Source organism: Ochlerotatus camptorhynchus, unplaced genomic scaffold, assembly GCF_037179485.1.
Source record: "Ochlerotatus camptorhynchus isolate MF236.1 unplaced genomic scaffold, CSIRO-AGI_Acam_v1.1 ptg000216l, whole genome shotgun sequence".
Taxonomy (NCBI): Eukaryota; Metazoa; Arthropoda; class Insecta; order Diptera; family Culicidae; genus Ochlerotatus; species Ochlerotatus camptorhynchus.
This window is the reverse complement of record NW_027040706.1, coordinates 1264695-1283498: the sequence shown is the minus strand read 5'-3', so window position 1 is coordinate 1283498 and position 18804 is coordinate 1264695. Positions and strand designations below refer to the sequence as shown.

General features: G+C 39.4%; 2 protein-coding genes across 2 annotated transcripts; one reads left to right on the top strand and one right to left on the bottom strand.

Annotated features, from left to right (window-relative positions):
* The first annotated feature begins 1551 nt into the window (after positions 1–1551).
* Positions 1552–5518, top strand: betaCOP (coatomer subunit beta). The gene is made up of 7 exons (XM_065224827.1): positions 1552–1642; positions 1892–2007; positions 2077–3586; positions 3673–4490; positions 4557–4830; positions 4908–5013; positions 5079–5518. Exons 2-7 carry the CDS (start codon positions 1920–1922, stop codon positions 5151–5153), a joined length of 2871 nt encoding a protein of 956 aa, XP_065080899.1. The 5' UTR covers positions 1552–1642; positions 1892–1919; the 3' UTR covers positions 5154–5518.
* Positions 5519–10650: 5132 nt separating this feature from the next.
* Positions 10651–17334, bottom strand: LOC135703616 (bombyxin B-1-like). The gene is made up of 3 exons (XM_065224895.1): positions 16905–17334; positions 10971–11309; positions 10651–10909 (listed from the first exon to the last, which is right to left on the bottom strand). Exons 1-3 carry the CDS (start codon positions 16911–16913, stop codon positions 10784–10786), a joined length of 474 nt encoding a protein of 157 aa, XP_065080967.1. The 5' UTR covers positions 16914–17334; the 3' UTR covers positions 10651–10783.
* Between the last annotated feature and the right edge of the window lie 1470 nt (positions 17335–18804).

The window sequence follows — 18804 nt, the reverse complement described above, 5'->3', positions numbered from 1 at the left end:
AAAACACCCGGCCGTCAACGACCAGGACGATTCTTACAGGATGATACCCCGAACACGCCGTTAAGCAAAATAACAATACAATTTTGATTAGGGATGCACTCATAAAATTCGACACATTTTTATTGGCGAATTTTCATGTCAAATATCACATGATTTTCATAAACAGAATCCACTCAGAAGTACACATGAAATGTATGAGTCAAATGAATAGTGTGTGGTTACACATGAATATGATGTGTACACAAGGGGTAAGTCACTCAGCATATTGTGCCGCAATTATATTCGGCGCAGCTTAGGCTGTTTGGCTGTATATTCAGGAACATCCTCTAATTAAATATACCAGAGGAACTCAGACCAGCAGTTCACTTCTCGGTTCACTTATAGATTTAAATCCGAAGTGCCGGTAAACTGATTTATCCTTGCGATTTCAAACCAAAACATTTAAGGTGTCAAGGTCGGCGCACAATAGATACGTTTTCAGGTTTTTTGACAGTTAGCCCATGCATTATCTGTCATAAAAAACCGAAAACGTATGCATTTTGCGCCGACCTTCAGATATCAGGATATTTTACACACAATCACAGCTTGCTCTATGATCGGCACAATTGGCACACCTGCGGCACACTGAAAAACAATATGACCCAAGATTGGTGTGCGGAGTGACCTACCCCTTGTGTGTACATATAAGAACCATAGAGGTAATACGGTGAGGCTAGATTTTGCATACAAATGTTTTTTTTTTTTCCTTTATTTGAGAAATTTTTAGCCATAGGCTAGTTCATCTCTTAGCCATACAAATAAGTGTAAATTGATAGCGGTGCCGGTGGTGTAGTTGTAAGTGTGATTACCTCTCACCCCAGCAGGGCTGGGTTCAATCCAATCCAATAAAAAAAAAAACTTGGTCATCTGTTGCGTGCTGTACCATCATCATGACTGTCGCATTAATGGCCCTTCGCTCATTTTCAACTTCTATTCAATTTTCATACTGCCGTACTCTAACGGAACTATCCACCTACTCTCTTCTAAAGATCATTCTCTAGCTAATAAAATTATCACACTAAAGCTTCATGTTAGCATTTCCAACCAGCTCTGAAAATCGCTAACTTCGCGTATGAAGTAACATAAAAACACTTTGAATGTATAAATTGATATTTTTTCTTTTTGAGTAAACTATTTTCGGTGTAGCACGCCGTAGCATTTCCACCGGGATCAAAGCAAATACTACACGCTATTTCAAAACTTCCCAAATTTGGGTAGAATCCACTCAGATCGGTCAAAACTGAACCTCACCAAAGATGGTTGAACTGTGCTGGGAGTGACAAGTTGACAAATGAACAACGTCGATCGGATTCATGTCGATGTTCTTTATTTCTCAACTTGTCACTTCAAACACAGTTTACCCTTTTTTGGTAGGGTTCAGTTTTGACCGATCTGGGTGGATTCTACCAAAATTTGGAAAGTTTTGAAATAGCGTGTAAAGTCTTTTGCACCGGGATGACGCAACGTCAACATGTCATTTCGATTGTACTAAATTTATGTGCTAAAATCAAACTCTGTACACGTATCTGGTTGTCATGAAGTGCAGAGAAAATTTGTAAGAATAAATTGAAGAGTTTTGCTGTAGATTTATTGTTTATTAAAGGTAAGTAAGTTGCAATAGATCGCTTGAGCCAATCGCTTCGAAGTGGTGTTAAAATCGGTTAAATTTCGTCTTGGTTGAAAGGCGAAAAGGCAGATAAAAAATCATGGCTTTTAAACGAGAAAACGTCGATTGGAAAATGGATGGATGTGGGTGCTACCGCCGCAATGCAATTTGTTCTTCGTGGAACATCGCCGCTTGAGTGTGATGAAATTCATGTTTTTAATCGCATGTCTTTTTCTCTTATATCAGGAATACTGGAAAATATAAAAGCGTAAAAATGTCGCTGTCGGAAGCCTCTTGCTATACTATCATCAACGCACAGGAAACTGAGCCCTACAATGAGATGCAGCTGAAAATTGATCTTGGTATGTTTCTCTCTAAGTTTTAGTAGTAGATCTGTAATTAATAATATAAAACCTATTTTTTTTTTGCAGAAAAAGGCGAGTTGAATGTGAAAATAGATACGTTGAAGAGAGTCATCCAGTTGCTTCTGAATGGAGAACGACTCCCGAGCTTGCTGATGACTATCATTCGGTTTGTTCTTCCACTGCAGAACCATACTATTAAAAAACTTCTGTTGATTTATTGGGAAATTGTACCGAAAACATCACCCGATGGAAAACTGTTGCAGGAAATGATTCTAGTGTGTGATGCGTACCGGAAGGACCTTCAGCATCCGAACGAATTTCTGAGGGGATCGACTTTGCGATTCTTGTGTAAGCTTAAAGAGCCGGAACTTTTGGAACCTCTAATGCCGGCGATTAGAGCTTGTCTCGAGCACCGTCATTCATATGTGAGAAGAAATGCTGTTCTAGCGATATTCACGATCTACAAAAACTTCGAATGGCTTGTGCCAGATGGACCAGAATTGATTGCCAACTTTTTGGATACGCAACAGGATATGTCGTGCAAGCGCAATGCTTTTCTGATGTTGCTGCACGCTGACCAAGAGAGAGCCCTGAACTATCTGGCATCATGTCTGGATCAGGTGAATAATTTCGGTGATATTCTTCAGCTGGTCATTGTGGAACTGATCTACAAGGTGTGTCATGCAAACCCTGCGGAGCGATCTCGTTTCATTCGTTGCATTTATAACTTACTGAACTCATCCTCAAATGCGGTTCGTTATGAAGCCGCAGGAACGTTGGTCACACTTTCCACTGCTCCTACAGCGATCAAAGCTGCCGTTAGCTGTTACATCGAGCTAATCATCAAGGAAAGTGACAATAACGTAAAATTAATAGTTCTGGACCGGTTGATTGCATTGAAGGAGAATGAAAACATGGAACGAGTTATGCAAGAGTTGGTAATGGACATTCTTCGTGTGTTGTCCGCTACGGACATTGAAGTTCGTCGTAAAACACTTACCCTTGCCATGGAACTCGTTTCCTCGAGAAACATTGAAGAGATGGTTTTAGTGTTGAAAAAGGAGGTTTCCAAAACTCACAATATCGAACATGAAGATACCGGCAAGTACCGTCAGTTATTGGTTCGAACTCTACACAGCTGTTGCATCAAGTTTTCCGATGTGGCTGCAACTGTTATTCCTGTGCTTGTTGAATTTTTGTCGGATTCAAATGAACTGGCTGCCGCAGATGTATTGATTTTTGTGCGAGAAGCGATTCAAAAATTCCCTCACCTTCAGGAGCTCGTCATTGAAAAATTGCTGGAAGCTTTTCCAGCCATCAAATCGTCCAAAATTCAACGGGCTGCTCTTTGGATTTTGGGAGAGTATGCCACCTCGGTAAAGGACATCATGGACGTGATTGCCGTCGTCAATCAAACGTTGGGAGAGGTTCCGATTGTCGAAGCCGAACAAAGACGCTTAGCTGGCGATGAGAGTGAGAATGATGAAAATAAGACTTCGAACGCCACTGGCGTTCCCAACAATAAGGTCACATCCGATGGAACATACGCTACGCAGAGTGCATTTAGTGTTGCTCCGTGAGTATTCTTACAATCAATCCACTTTATGTAATTCGTAACGGGAGTTTGATTGATTGTTTTCCTACATGTTTTTTTTTTTTCAGTGTCTCCAAGAAGGTGGAACGCCCTCCGCTGCGTCAGTATTTGATGGATGGTGATTTCTTCATTGGTGCAACTCTTGCCTCTACCTTGACCAAGTTGGTGCTGCGATTCATCGAAATGGAACCTAACGAAAAGAAGCAGAACCGACTTTGCACTAGCGCTATGCTGATTATGAGTTCGATTCTTCATCTGGGCAAATCGGGTCTACCAACGAAGGCTATAACAAATGATGATACGGACAGGATTTTCCTCTGTCTCAAAACTCTTAGCCAACGCACACCGGATGTAGTGCAAATCTTCAAACAATCCTGCCGTGAGGCTTTGGCTGGCATGTTGAATGCTCAAAACGAAGAGGAACAACAAACCCAGAAGGATAAGCAGAAAACGGCCGCCAAAATTCAACCGGATGATCCGATTGCTTTCACGCAGCTGGCTAACGGAAAGAACGATCAGTTGGGTGAGAATGTTTTCGAGTCGAGTTTGAATCAAGCTTTGGCTGGTACCAAGAACACCAGTCTTTCTGACGTCGCTTCACCAAACAACAAGCTGAACAAAGTGACGCAGTTGACGGGATTCTCGGATCCGGTATACGCCGAAGCGTACGTACATGTCAATCAGTATGATATCGTATTGGATGTGCTGATTGTTAACCAGACAAGTGATACTCTGCAAAATTGTACGCTGGAGTTGGCAACAGTTGGTGACTTAAAGCTGGTAGAACGTCCACATCCGGTTGTTTTGGCTCCGCATGATTTCTGTAACATCAAGGCCAATGTTAAGGTGTCGTCTACAGAGAATGGAATCATTTTCGGAAACATTGGTGAGTTAACTTCTACACAGAATTGTATGCATTAGGTACAAAATTCACTTCGATTTCATCTTGCAGTATATGACACCACTGGTGCATCGAACGTGGTAGTGCTAAACACGATTCACATCGATATCATGGATTACATCCTTCCGGCAAGCTGCACGGACACCGAGTTCCGGACCATGTGGGTCGAGTTCGAATGGGAAAACAAAGTATCGGTAAATACCACCGTTACCGATCTGCATGAGTATCTGAAAATGCTGCTCAAGTCGACCAACATGAAATGTCTCACACCGGAGAAAGCCCTCTCAGGACAGTGCGGATTTATGGCCGCCAATATGTACGCTAGGTATGGCCGGAAAATAGCAAAGTGAAATGAAGAAATGTACGTCTCTTATAAAACTTTTTATCCTCTTCAACTTCAAGATCAATTTTCGGGGAAGATGCTCTGGCCAATTTGAGCATCGAGAAGCCGCTGGATCGCCCAGATGCACCAGTCTCTGGACACATAAGGATACGTGCCAAGAGTCAGGTGAGACTTTTAGGTCATTTTGGTTTGTTGAAATTGCAATTTTTAATGTTACCATTTACTACTAGGGTATGGCTCTCAGTTTGGGCGATAAAATCAATCACACCCAGAAGTGTCTACAGGAAAAATCTGTTGCGGCTTAGGAGGACCATACATATGTATTAGCTGCTTGATAAATTTATGTTTTTACTCTTTTTTGCATCTCACTTGCATCGTCGTTACCTATCCCAATTTTCAACGATGCAATTTGTTAGCAAGGAGCATAGTGTAGATTCCATTCTTATACAATACGTCTAGTATTAGAAATAATCTTCTGATGACGAGAAAAAGTGAATATTAACTGCAACAGGTAAATAACGACTACACACTCTCATTTCAACAGAACATGCAAAACGGATATGGAATATTTTTGTCGTTGATAATAACACATTCTGAAAAATCAAAATCTATGCATGAAGTTATTGTTTAACACAAACTATTGACTATTAATATATTCCAAAACATGCGAGTCTCATGGATTTAGTTTAGAAAGAAATTCTTTGTAGTATACTGCCGCTGTTCGCATAACAGTCCCTTGTGAATAAGAATGTCACAGGACATGAGGCTGTTATGCGAATAGCGGCTAGATCAGTGGGTTCTTCACTATTGTTGTATTAGTCCTCGTGGAGAATAAATGTTCTATTCCGGACACTTAACGAAATTTGAGCATTAAGCGTTAACTTCTGAAACTTGGACTCACTAATCCTCCAAAAGACGAAACAACAGCTAGGCCCTTTTGTGGCCGTGACGTGGATTTTTTTTTATTAACTCAAAACAGAGCATAAAACACTGTTCACACATATTGTATTTTTGTTGTTGTAAAAATAGCGTTGTTATGCATTAACACTAGGGGTGGAGGTGGGGTTGACAATAATCGTTATATCCGTTATAATTTATTGTTATATATATATATTTTTTTTTTTTTCTTTAATAAAGAATTAAAAAAAAAAAGTTATATCCGTTCCTATTATGGTGTGTCCCAATTATAGGTGTTCACCTATGCCATATTTGGAACACACTATAATAATAACGTATAGTCCTAACCGGTACATCCACCCTATGTAAAAATGCTATTTCAAGCGTTACGTAATATTTGAACGGACCTTATATCAAAATTTTGAATCCGAAAAGGAGCTAGGGATTTTGATCTTGTTTTCTACCTTCTAAGCGCAACCCGCGCTTTACCGCTCTTTTTCGAACGGGTTTGAAATTGAGTGTTTATCCTAAAGATAACTTTTAATTTTACTTTTCCATACGTACCGTTAAGTTTGATCATGAGTCACAAATTGTTAAGATATTGTTAAACATCTAACACTGTGTCTTGGTCCCTGCGCTTTGGTCAGAGAGCGTATAGGGCGTCGTTGTGCCAATTTGGTCGTGGCACATTTCGAGTATGAGAGAGTGATTGCAGTTTGCTCAAAAGTGCCTGAGTAAAATGCAAGTATTTTCGATGATTACCCGTAGTTGTTACAGTGAAGATATACACCCATATTCTCGTTTATGTCTGGACATGTTTGCCATACAGAAACATTTTTATTTGATTTTGTGTGGTGGATGGGTTTCGGGCGTGGACAGGCATATGGGCGATAATATTAAGTTTACGTTAGGATAACGTTGAAACATTGAGGAATGTATCGCTTCAGTTTAAGAAGCACTTCACTTCGCAACCGATGAACCATTCTGACGGCCCACATTGCCGTGCAGGCGCCGTGTGTTGGCAGGGTCCAATATTGGACAGTTTGACGTTTATAAAGTAGCATCAGTTAAAACTGTATATTTGAACTTTATCTCTATACATTCTTAGATGTTTCTTAGTAGATTATCATGTTGGTGTAAGCTGATTCAAAGAGTAAATGGTATTAACATTGAGCTGTCCATAGTTGGGCGTTGTTGAACTTCTGGTACTTGCACAACATTTCATCTGAATACCAAAGTAACCATATAATCACAAAATAGCTTTAGGTGTGGGTTCAGAGTGGTACAATGTCACTGAGATATGGTTAGTTGGGTATTCAGATGAAACTATTACTTTAAAAAACTAATCCTGGTTGTATCTCTTTTTCGTTTTTTCGTTTGCATGTAACACTGTTTGATATTACTAACCGCACCGAGCCTTCATTCCGGGTGGTGAGCGAACCTGAAGAAGAAGAAGAAGAAGAAGACCATAAACCCCTTCTCGGAACGAGTGTTTTGTTAGTGGACCTGGTCTGCTATTCAAGGTTGGACTCTGTGATGATAAGTATCACATAACAGGTAAAGTAGGCAGCACCATCTTTATCGAAATGTAAGTATTATTGACAATAATCATAACTAGATTATATACAATACAATAATACAATAAGTATTATTGATAATCATTATAACTAAATGAAACATAAATGCATATTCATCAGCACTCATTCTCTACCAATTCTGTTTTTCAATACCTTTTTCTCTCCTTTCTCTTATCCTTCATCTATGCATCTACGCTTCTATGTTAAGGATCACCTAAACCCTCATTCAATATTCGGCTGATTTCAATCGACTCGCATAAGTCATTATCTAAGAGCCATCTCATCTTTATCTATCTGATTGCTGCATGGAAGGTGTATAATTGGTCACCAAAATTACACTGGCGACCAGGCTCAATGCCCCCTCCAGCATGACACAATAACAATAACAATAACATCTAACACTGTGTCTTGGTTTCAATTTCGTTATACGAGTTTCAATTCAGCCATTGGATTTTATTCGTCATACGGAGGAAGGTAGGAAAAAGTAATTAGCGGAGTATAGTCGCTATATTTATAGTCTGGCGGATAGAATTTCGATTTATCAAAAAACGGAACCAATTCAATATATTGTAGATCAACAATTGAAAAGGTACTATCAACTTTTATAAACAAAACTGTTCCACGATAGCTCACTGGTTCAAAATACGATTTCGGAATGTGATGGTTTTCGCGAGAGAAACACTCGAATACGTTCGTCGTATACAAATTAGTTTACATATTTCTGTTGTTCGTTTCATACAGTGCTACCATTTGAATTTAGAGGACAAAATATGATTATTTATATATAACCACGTAAAGCTAACGCGATTGAGCCTTCCAAATAAACGAACTAGATAAAAAAAAAACACGATGGCTTATTCCACGTCATGTTTGAGGAGATCGCATTTTCTAATCCCTTGTTGATGAAATGGTTTTCGGATGGACACAAATTCACGAAAAAATATTTTTTAAAGAGAGCAAAAGAACAACACCTGTTCAACCACTGGAATTAGCTAGCCCAATGCCAGCGCAATGCTTCTGAAAAGCCGCCACGGGATGACTCTTAATCATTATGCCGGCATGTTGATCTGCTGAAGGAGAGCACTGAAGTTTGATTCTCTTCTGTCACACAAGGTTTCGTACGTGAAACTTGACATCTACATGTTTGATACGTCCGAAATCCTTCGATTCTTTCGCAATACGCATCGTAGACTGATTATCATTGTAGAGTACGATTGTTTCTCCAGGATCGTACCCCAAGACTCGCGACAATCGTGTCAACCACTGTCCATGGGAAGCTGCCAGTCAGATCCGCCTATGTCGAAGAAAGAGACACAGTTGACTGTTTCCGCGTAATGCACCATACGGTGCAACCAAACACTTTGAATACACCACCGCTAACAGAACGCCTATCCGAAACGTCGTTGGCCCAATCTGCGTCCGAAAACACTTCCATAGTGCCTACCTCAGTACTCCTCCTGTACACTAGACCCATATCCAGTGACCCCTTTACGTAGCGCAAAATTTGCTTGAAATACCCCCAGTTGGGCAGCTCTGATATTGGCTGAAAAAGTTGACGGATGATGCCAGGTCCGGCCTGATTGTCAACGTAGCATAGGTCAAACACCCAATCGATTCTCTGAAAGGTTGAGTCGTTCGATCCATGTCTTCACCACGAGGAAGCTTCAAGCGATTTTCCATTGGTGTTGAAACCGCCTTACAGTCTTTCATGTTGAACCGCCACAACATATCCTCGAGGTACTGTCTCTGACTAATTCGTATTTCACATTTCTTCACGTTGCGATCAATACGCATTCCAAGGAAACACTTAATCTCCCTACAGTCAGTCATTTCAAATTCTTGAGCCGAGCAACCCAACAAACAATTTGAGCTGATTAAAAACTGAATAAGCCAATTTTTAGCAGAAGAAGCAAATTTCGGCCTGTATAAGCTCATATTCAGCATTCAATGTTTGTTGGGAATCTTTCACCGTCTTCACCAGTAACACGGCGATTACAATATCGTCCACGTAAATAACCATAATCACTGTTCCCTTATCGGACTTCCACATGTATAAGCAGCACTGATCGTTTAAGCTTCGCACAATTTTTAGTCTGTTCTTCACAAAACTATGGAACCGCTCGTTCCACGCACGCGACGCCTGCTTCAACACATACAAACACTTTTTCAGACGGCATACCAGGTTATCTCCAGTTTCGAAGCCTTCCAGCTGTGGTATCCGGATTGAATACTTTCGTTTCCATGTTTTTGCGCTCGCTTGTTCCCCACATTCTATATTCGCTTCTTCTTCTGAGCTTTTGCGCTTGTACATGAGTTTGTATATTGGTACGAGGTGAAGTTTACAGTGTTGTTCATTGTACTTGCGAACAAACTTGTGTACAAATGGACATGAACATAGCTGAACATACAATGTGGAGAACAAGTGAGTGTAATTTAAATCTAAATCATCGCACTCATGTTGTACCGTGAAGACTGTCCCAAAAGTATGCGATGGGCTCAAAGCGGTACGGAGGATAGTGTAATTCGTTGGTCTCCACGCCGGTGCAACAAGGAGAGCAGATAGTGGAGGAAGGATAAGGAATAGAGGTTTTAGCAGCGAACCGCGGAAGAAGTAGGGCTTAGATCTAATTTTGGGCCTTCTAAGCACAACCCTCCCTTTGCTCCTATTTTTTGAGTGGATTTTTTTTTTCACAAAATGGAATGTTTTCACTGCAGATGACTTCTCAATTTATTAACCTTTTCGTACGTACCGTAATACTTGATAAGGAGTATCAATTTGTTTAGATATTGTTAAAAAATTAACACTGCTTTTTGACCCCAAACTCGGTCTAAGGATTCTAAATTCGGCCTATTGCATTGAAACCCACTAAAACGCCTTTGAATTCACTTCGGCCTATCGGATGAAGATAAAAATTGATTCGGTCGGAGCGCTTATTTTGTTTTTGAGAATAATGGGTGCAAACATTCATATCACGCGTTCTCATTGACTTCGTTCGGTAGCTTTTTAACTAAAGTATCGTACCAAACGCATAATTGACTTGTTAACTCTGAAATCATGGATTTATTTGAAGTTTTCTGCTCGATAGGCCCAAAATGGGCGATTAGGCCGAAGTAGTTCTATACCCTATTACAAAATTATCAGATCAACACGGCAGATGACGAGATTTGAGTCACTGAAATCACAAACTGCTTTAGCAATGGGCCTAAAAAAATTATGTTATATGAAGATACACACGGAAACAGGATAGCATCTCGTTTACAATAATAGGTACTCCCGTACAATATTGGAAATTCGGACAACATTTGAATATAGTTTGAAATCATTGCATTATATGTTGATGACTAGAAGTTGTTTTTTGTTGTTGCTTAAATTCATTCACAGCCTTAGGATCTGGTCCTTTAGGGAGGTTCAGTTCTTTGCGAGCGTTTTCTATTTACGTATCACAATCGCCCGCTTTCCATTAGTAGTAAAAATAGTACTGCTTCCGCCTGTTGCCCAGATATTTTGCATTTATATTGTTGAACTCCGGTCGCACTGTTCCTATCTCCATTGGAATTGTATGCATGGGAAATCTCGTAGTAAATTTCTGAAAGAAATCAAAGCCATTAGCAGTTTGTATATTTGGAGCATCGTGCAAGCATACATACAAATTGTTCGAGAGATTTTTCTGTTGGTGCTGGGGTAGTCAATTTACTTTCCTCGTTGGAAATAACCACCACTTCCGGTTCTTCAGCCTGTTCCATGCAGTATTGCATTAGTGTAGTATCAGTACAGCTTTGTTTGCAACATTCTTCTACTACTCCACGCTTGGCACGGTGATGAGTCTGCAGTACGCTATCAGTGGAACTCAGTTGATTGTAACCACCTCGAGCTTTGCACAGGTCAGAAATTCGATCCGCCAAGTACTTTCCACATGACCTTCTTAAAGCTCTTGCGTTAACATTTGAACTGCAAAGTACTATCAAGAGGACAACGGCCATGAACGTCTGTAAATAAAGGGAAATTTTTTGATCGACTATAATATTCTATGTACAATATGCAAAAAGTGTAAGGTCGCGGATACACTTATATGACAAACTATGAGCAGGAGCATCATTTGTATAATAATCATGAGCACTATACAACAACTATACTCAAACTTTACAAGTGTGACCATGGATGGGCTCATAATTTATTATACAAATAATGCACATGTTCATAGTTTGTCATACAAGTGTATCCGCGCATAATGTATGACAAACTATGAACATGAGCATTATTTGTATAATAAATTATGAGCACATCCATGGTTACACTTGTAAAGCAGATATCGCATTAAAAAATGAACAAAATAGGGTTTTTTTTAATTATTTTATTTGTCAAGGCTCAATTGCGTTAGATTTACGGAGCCGTAATTCGATATATAATAACAATATTTCTTATGACTAAAGTTAGTAGAATGGGGGGGGGGGGGATACTCGCGACTTACTCGTGGTTAAGGAATACAATTTTCAAACAGGTTGGACGTGGACTTAGGAAATTCTTAAATCGATCAGTATTAGAAAATTGTAAATCAACCTCATATATTTGAGATCGTGGCCAAGCATGGGAAAATTCATTCACACGCGCGAGCACCACATAATCAAAATAGACATCCTCACCTACAAACAGATTGCCGAACGAGTGTAAATTCTTCCAACCAAGTGACTCTGCAGGTCGACTCACAACTGACAGCAGTAGAAGGAAAGAAGGATAAAATGAAAGGCAGCCGAACAATTTTCTCAACCGAGAGAAAACTAGATGAAATGCGTAAAATCCTAAACGATTTAAATACCTGATGTCGTGACCTAACATCAGGTAGCCTCGGACACAGCTACACGAATCCGCGATGCTCTCGGCTGCTCTCCTGCTGCTGCTGCTGCTGCTTTTCCATCAAAATTCGTCTCAAGAATGTCTTCAACCAGCTTAGGTAGGGGAATTTACGTATTCTCGGAAATCTAAGCAGCTTCCGCACTTCTATTAGCATTTCCTCAGTGTCACGCACACATATGACGTGTCTGTTTGTTTACATTTATCTGCTGCTGGCTACTTTATCCATTCCAATCGACAGAACTGTCCAAAATGGTTTGAAAACGTTTTTAAGGCGCTCCAAACTTCTCAGGTGAGTGTGACTATTGTCGGCAGCCTCTTTTACTTCGGCAACCTTTCCGTTTAAACTGTATGTTAACCAGCTGTTCTATTATCGGCAACTCGAAATCAGCCGTGTTTTCATGTGCTTATGTTTCATTTGAAGAAACACCTGGCATAACAGGTTTTCTCAGTCGTACAAATGTATTAGGATTGAACCTGAAAGACTAAGGAATCGTTTAAATACATTCAGCGAAGCGTTTTAGTGAGAAAATACAGCGAAATTAACGTTTTAATTGTGGTTGCCGAAAACAGTCGATCGCTGCCGAAGTCATCATTTACCCTACCTCATATTTATACCTGCTAACATACACGCAAACCAAAAATTTATTACAATGAATGTTAGTTCCACTTCCTATCATCCTCTGTTCATGAACATCCCAGCGAATGTTAGAAGTTGACCTTACAAGGCGATATATCGTGTTCTATCTACGCTTTCGACTATACCAGTAAGCTTGTAGAACGACGCACATTGTAGAACATTCTAGAACGACGCACACACTTGTCTCGAATCTCTTCAGCAGAAAAAGCATACGAAGTCGAGTATGCGAGAAAATGAGCGCTTCATGTTTGCTTTTAGGCTCTCCATATTCAGAAGCATGTAGAGAGCAGTGGAGAAAGCACAGGTCTGATAATCGCAACGTTCGTGGTTCGAGTCCAGCCGGCAGTCTGTGTTCAATTTTTTTCGATATAACTAATTTACCTCACTAATACACACTAACACATAGAACATCTCTCTGTAAAACATCGTCGGTAGAACATTACCGCCATCTGTTGGCACATATGGCAGTAGTGTGTAAACGTCAAACGCAAGGGAATTGACTATGCGCGCCACATGTGGCGGTGCTACCAACTACGATACTTTTAAATTGTCCGTTAAATGCTTGTTCGATGAACCACTTGCGAGTGTTATGTCTGTTTGTCTGTGGTTTTTGGCTTACTGATTTAAATCAGTTGAATTGGCCACATCAGTTTTACGGTATTTGCGTGACGTTTATCGTCATTTATGTGTTACAGCATAACCGTTTTCTACATAATAATAGCAATTTAAATGTGTCAATGTACACTGAGGCAAATACACCTAAGAATTTCATAAGCGAACAACATATATGAATTTCATAAGCGTGACTTATGAATGATTTTCGGGTAACATGAGGTAGCTCGTATACGGCTTTAACCATTTCATATTCCTAAGCGCTGAAAGACGAGTGGTCAACACATGGGTCCCCTAACCTCAGCGTTCATTTTCCGGTTCTAGTCTGCTCCGATTTATTTATTTTTTGCCAACATTATTTTTCATAAGGCAAATCAATGAAAGGCACACTCATTTCTTATGGCTAAAATTCATAAGTGTTTCTTATGGAATTCTTACGTTCTTTTGCCTGCGTGTGTACACCAAATTCTAGTTTTGATGTTCTGTATTTTTTTTTTACGGTTTTGATCTGTGATCTTGACCGAGTGATCTGTAAAATTGCTTTAATTTTCTTGTCTGTCAAATAACTACAAGTTTTTGGTAATTTCTATGAGAATATTACTGAAAATTTGCATCTATTTTACCGATGTTGTTTGTAAGCCATGAAATGTCATTTAATTACTGTTCAGTAAAAGTTTTACCGATTTCCAGTGAACAATTTATAAATACTGACGAAAAATGTAAAAAAAAAAATACAGGAGTTCAGTAATTACTACTAAACGCTTCAGTAGAAATGACGGGAATAAAGGAGTAAGGGATCTTTTCAGTAAGTACTATTTATGTTATCTTAATGTTTTAAGTTTTTAGCACTCAAATACATTGGCTGGCGATCGCTGACTTGTTGGATAAACAGATTGACGTATAATAAAAATTGAACGAATTGCATCCAGTTCCCTATATTTCATTTGTTTTCAGTAAGAACTATCGAAAGAACTGTAATTTTTGGCGAAGTTTCTATTTTTACCGATTTTTTTGTAAATTTTACCGAATTTCGGTATTGAGTGATGAGCTAGTCGGTATTTTTTGACAGTTGAGTATACATTGCAAGTTTACTGATCGTTCAGTGAACCAAACCTTTGCCGAACTGATAACCGAATGTTCAGCTGTTTGAAATTCAGTAAAATGTTTACCGACAACTGTAAAAACAACTTGGTGTATATGTTTAAAACGTTTAAAACTAGACAATAAAATGTGATTCTTTCTGCAAAATTCTCATTCAGTTCCCAAGTAACATTGCTGGTTTTATCGCGGGTTTATAGCATTCTACAAGTCTAAATCATGGTCTACAGAACCCTCATAAAACCAAAATTGTTACTTGGGTTCACTCAGCAGAATGCAATCGTAAAAGGCTCAGCATGGAAAAAATAATAAGTGAGGAATCATCCACACTACTACACTCACTGTTTTGCAGCGTTAGAAGCCTATTGTTGTGTATAGGCTTCTAACGCTGCTAACGTACCGCAACAATAGGGCGGTTTCCCCTAATGGTTGTACGATAAAACCTTATCAAATTTTCCGGATGGGCTCCCCACGATCGAGATGTTTGTTATTAAAATCTTTAATAGGGAGATCGATATCTGGAGAAAGCTATGTTTCACAAAGAGCTAATGCATCACAATGTAAGTTGTGAAGTAAAAATTTAAACACGTCACGCTTCTGTATAACGCTTCTACAATTCCACTGCAGGACAGAAATCATATACTCGATGTTTTTTTTTGGAAAATTATCCATCAAAATGTATGATCGGAGTAAGCAAGGGCCACTTAGAAGCTACCTGCTTCAGAAGAGTTTTAAAAGTTTGTTGGAGAGCAACCCACCCCAAATTGGAAGGAAGCCGGTCAAACAATATTTCAGTGCGCACCATACGGGATTAGTGCGAGGTGTATACCTGACACATACATGGAGCAACGGAGAAGCACCTACACATCATCGATCACCAGCGATAGGAGATGGAAGAAATTCTCTCGCTCTCAGCCATTCAGCATTTGAAGACGACGATAAGAGGCAATTAATTAGGTCATTTTCAGTGTCGGTTAGTCCTCCAAGGAAGATGGATTGGCAACCGTGCAGAAGTTTAATGTGTTCAATGTTTAATGTATCATAAATTTAAATTAGGTACCTGTACCTGTATGTAGTCGTTCTATGTTTAAATATACAGCCATTGCAAGCAAAACGATTTAGTGGTAATTTTTGAAAAAAAAAAAACAAAATTTTTTTGAGCTACCCTAACATGGAAATGATCATCTTAATGACCAAATAAAAAAAAATACGAGCCTAATATTTTGCGATAAGGAACACAACTACGAATTTTTACGAAATTCTGAGTACCACTGTGTCGTTTTGCTATGGAATGGCTGTATAGTAGTGGAACATTACCGTTGCCTTTAAGTGGTGGGGGGGGGGGGGGGGTGTTGGTGGGTGGTGTGACACATCTAAATCTCAATTCTAGATGCTCAAAAAGTCTCACACTAGCGAATCAATCTTCGAAAAATCTTTTTTCATTTCTAGCATCTACTTGCATCGCGCATCATCTTTTTGGAGGAAATCTTCAAAATCTTCATCAATCTTCTTTCTATCTACTCAGCGTGCACGCAGCTAGCCACAGCAAAACACAATCTTTCCTGCAGCGTAGCTAGAGTCATCCCCTTCGGTTGCCTATGTGTTTATGCGTGTTTAATGTATACGAAGAAGGTGATTGGTCCTGAATCAAGGCATACACACTGTCCTCCACTCGTGTTGGAGGAGTGGAGCACCTCCCAAAAATACAATCAATGAAGGAATCAACTTCCCAAGGGCTCCCCCCAACAGGAAGCATTAAATTTATAAAGCTTCTCATCGAGTCAGATAGGGGAAATGACGGCTTCGGCATGACAGACTATTTTCGGCAACCCAAATTGAAACGTTAATTTCACTGGATTTTCTTTTGAAAACACTTCGCTGAATGCATTCAAACGATTCTGTAGGCTTTCAGCTTCAATTTGATTATATTTTTAAAACTAAAAAAAAAGCAATCTAGCAGAGTTTTCTTGAAGCACACGCTGCCGATTTCGAGTTGCCGGTAGTACCGATCGGGTGAAGCTCATACGAAACAAGTCCGACAGCATTAAGGTTTTCTTCGTCCCAACGGTATGCACTGATTGCAACTGAATGCAATCCATAATCTTAATTTTCGGAAAGGAAGAGGTCTTGAAAACATCAAGCCCATCCTTGCGAAAATCAAAAAGACGATTATCTTCCGCAAATCCCAAGCTCACCCTACTGATCAGCTAGAATGGGCGTGATTCTTGTAACCTTTCGGACTATCAACATTCATGCTGTTTGTTGCAAAAACTCTGAGGCTTGAAAATACCGGTCACCACTAGCTTTACAATAATAAGCCGTTGATTTTGTTTTTTAAACATTCATTCACGATTGCAACAAATCTTCGATGAATTTAACCTACCAATTTCATGGTCCTGCTTGTTCACAATACTGACACACTTTCGTAGTAAAGTAGCTAAAGGCTCACGGAAGAAACTTTCTTCGACAGTGTCTTCTCGACTGATTTTAACACACACTGGAACCGTTCAGGAAGCACTCTGCTCAGACTTCACTTCTCATGGACCTCTTTCCGTTAGCACTTTCTAGACGTTCTAGAGCACATTGGTGAGCTTATGTTCGAGGCACTGTCCATGGTGTTCCTTGTAGCACTTTATACAAAACGTGACACTTTATTCACATTGTAAAGCGAAAGGTGTCTACCGGTTCAGCGTGCAGCTGAAAATGAAACACTTCATCGGACCTTTTCCAATTTTATAGACACAGCACCACGTCTTCTTGAGCCGATTGGATTGAATGCTCTTCCGTGCAGTGCAGTATCTTGTTATGCTCTGACTGAGCAGCTCGACTAACCGGATCAATAGAGCCAAACCTGCCCGGCGATGCCGAGCTCCACTGTGGTGATGTTGTGACTATTGTAACTGTAGCGCAAAATAAGGCTAATCTGTCCTGTAACACATAGCTGATAGGAGTCTTTGAGCTTAGGTTGGCACTACATGATTTGCTCCCTCACTTGAAGACGTGCTCGAATTGCTTTGCTAAAAAGGGGTATCAAATTGTAACCTTTCAATTATCACGTAACAATAACAACACACTTGGTATCAAGGATGCGGTGTTAATGTGTTTTTTTGCATTTCTCTGCTTGTTTTGTTCCGCCGGAATCTCCTTCAGTATGCGCGGTTTCCCATCATCTTCGTCATATTTTGGAATATGTTGCTATCACCAAGTCAAGAGTGAGCTTTCGCTTGATAGTGGTTCACACCGATCCATGGAAGCTAATTTGAGAACACATGATGATCACAATACGGGGGGGGGGGGTATGGTGGGCTTCCCCCCAGACAATGTAGGGAATAAATACCGGAGCAATCTATTTTTGCATTTCAATTTGCTGCGATTTTAAATATCTTTAATATATTACCTACTGATGATAATTGGCCATCATCTTTTATTTGTTTCTTTGCTACACGCAAACTTCTTATAAAAAGGTTGATTTTCTTTAGCAGGGATACCAGATTCTAAGACATGTCATTCCATTTTGAATTCAATTGACTATAAAGTAATTTTTCCCTGCAAAAATGTGCAGATATGTTATGAAGATGTTTGAATTGTTTGAAAATATGAGAAAATTGAGGAAGACATCCGAAGGCTTTTTGAATTTTAAGCAGACATGTGAAGATTTTTGCTGTATACATGTTAATTATGGATAATGTAACCAATTTTGTTTGTTTTGTTTTGTTTTGAAACAATACTTGATCGACCGCATGATTTTATTGTTATCTTTAATTAGCTGGAAATCATTAAATACTTTCTTGTAAAGGTGGCATTATGAGAGTATGTTTAAGGGACGACATTTTAATCTTTGAACAGTTTTCGGTTTTCACAATAAGAACTAATCAACCTGAAGTCTTTAGAAATATTCAAAGGAATTAATTAAAATCCTCGATCAGCTGGAAATACTTCTTGATAAACGTGCCGTCTTAGGAGAATATCAGCGTACGCAATTTGAACTTCAGAATGAGCGTTATCAATCTGAAGTGTTGAAAAAGGAACCAGAGGACTGTACTGAAATTTATTCTCAGGCTTTCAAAACATTCCTATGATAATATCTGTTGAACCAGCAATCTAGCGAAAATCTTCAGAATGGTACTAGATCAACCTGTAACCTTGAAATTACATCTAGAGATCTTTATAGAAATCTTCGATTAGCTGGAGATCTTTCAAATACTTCCTGAGAAATGCGAAATTACCAATTATACCACTGTTATAATTTTCCTAGCTCTCTTAATTTGTCCAGGATCTGAGAA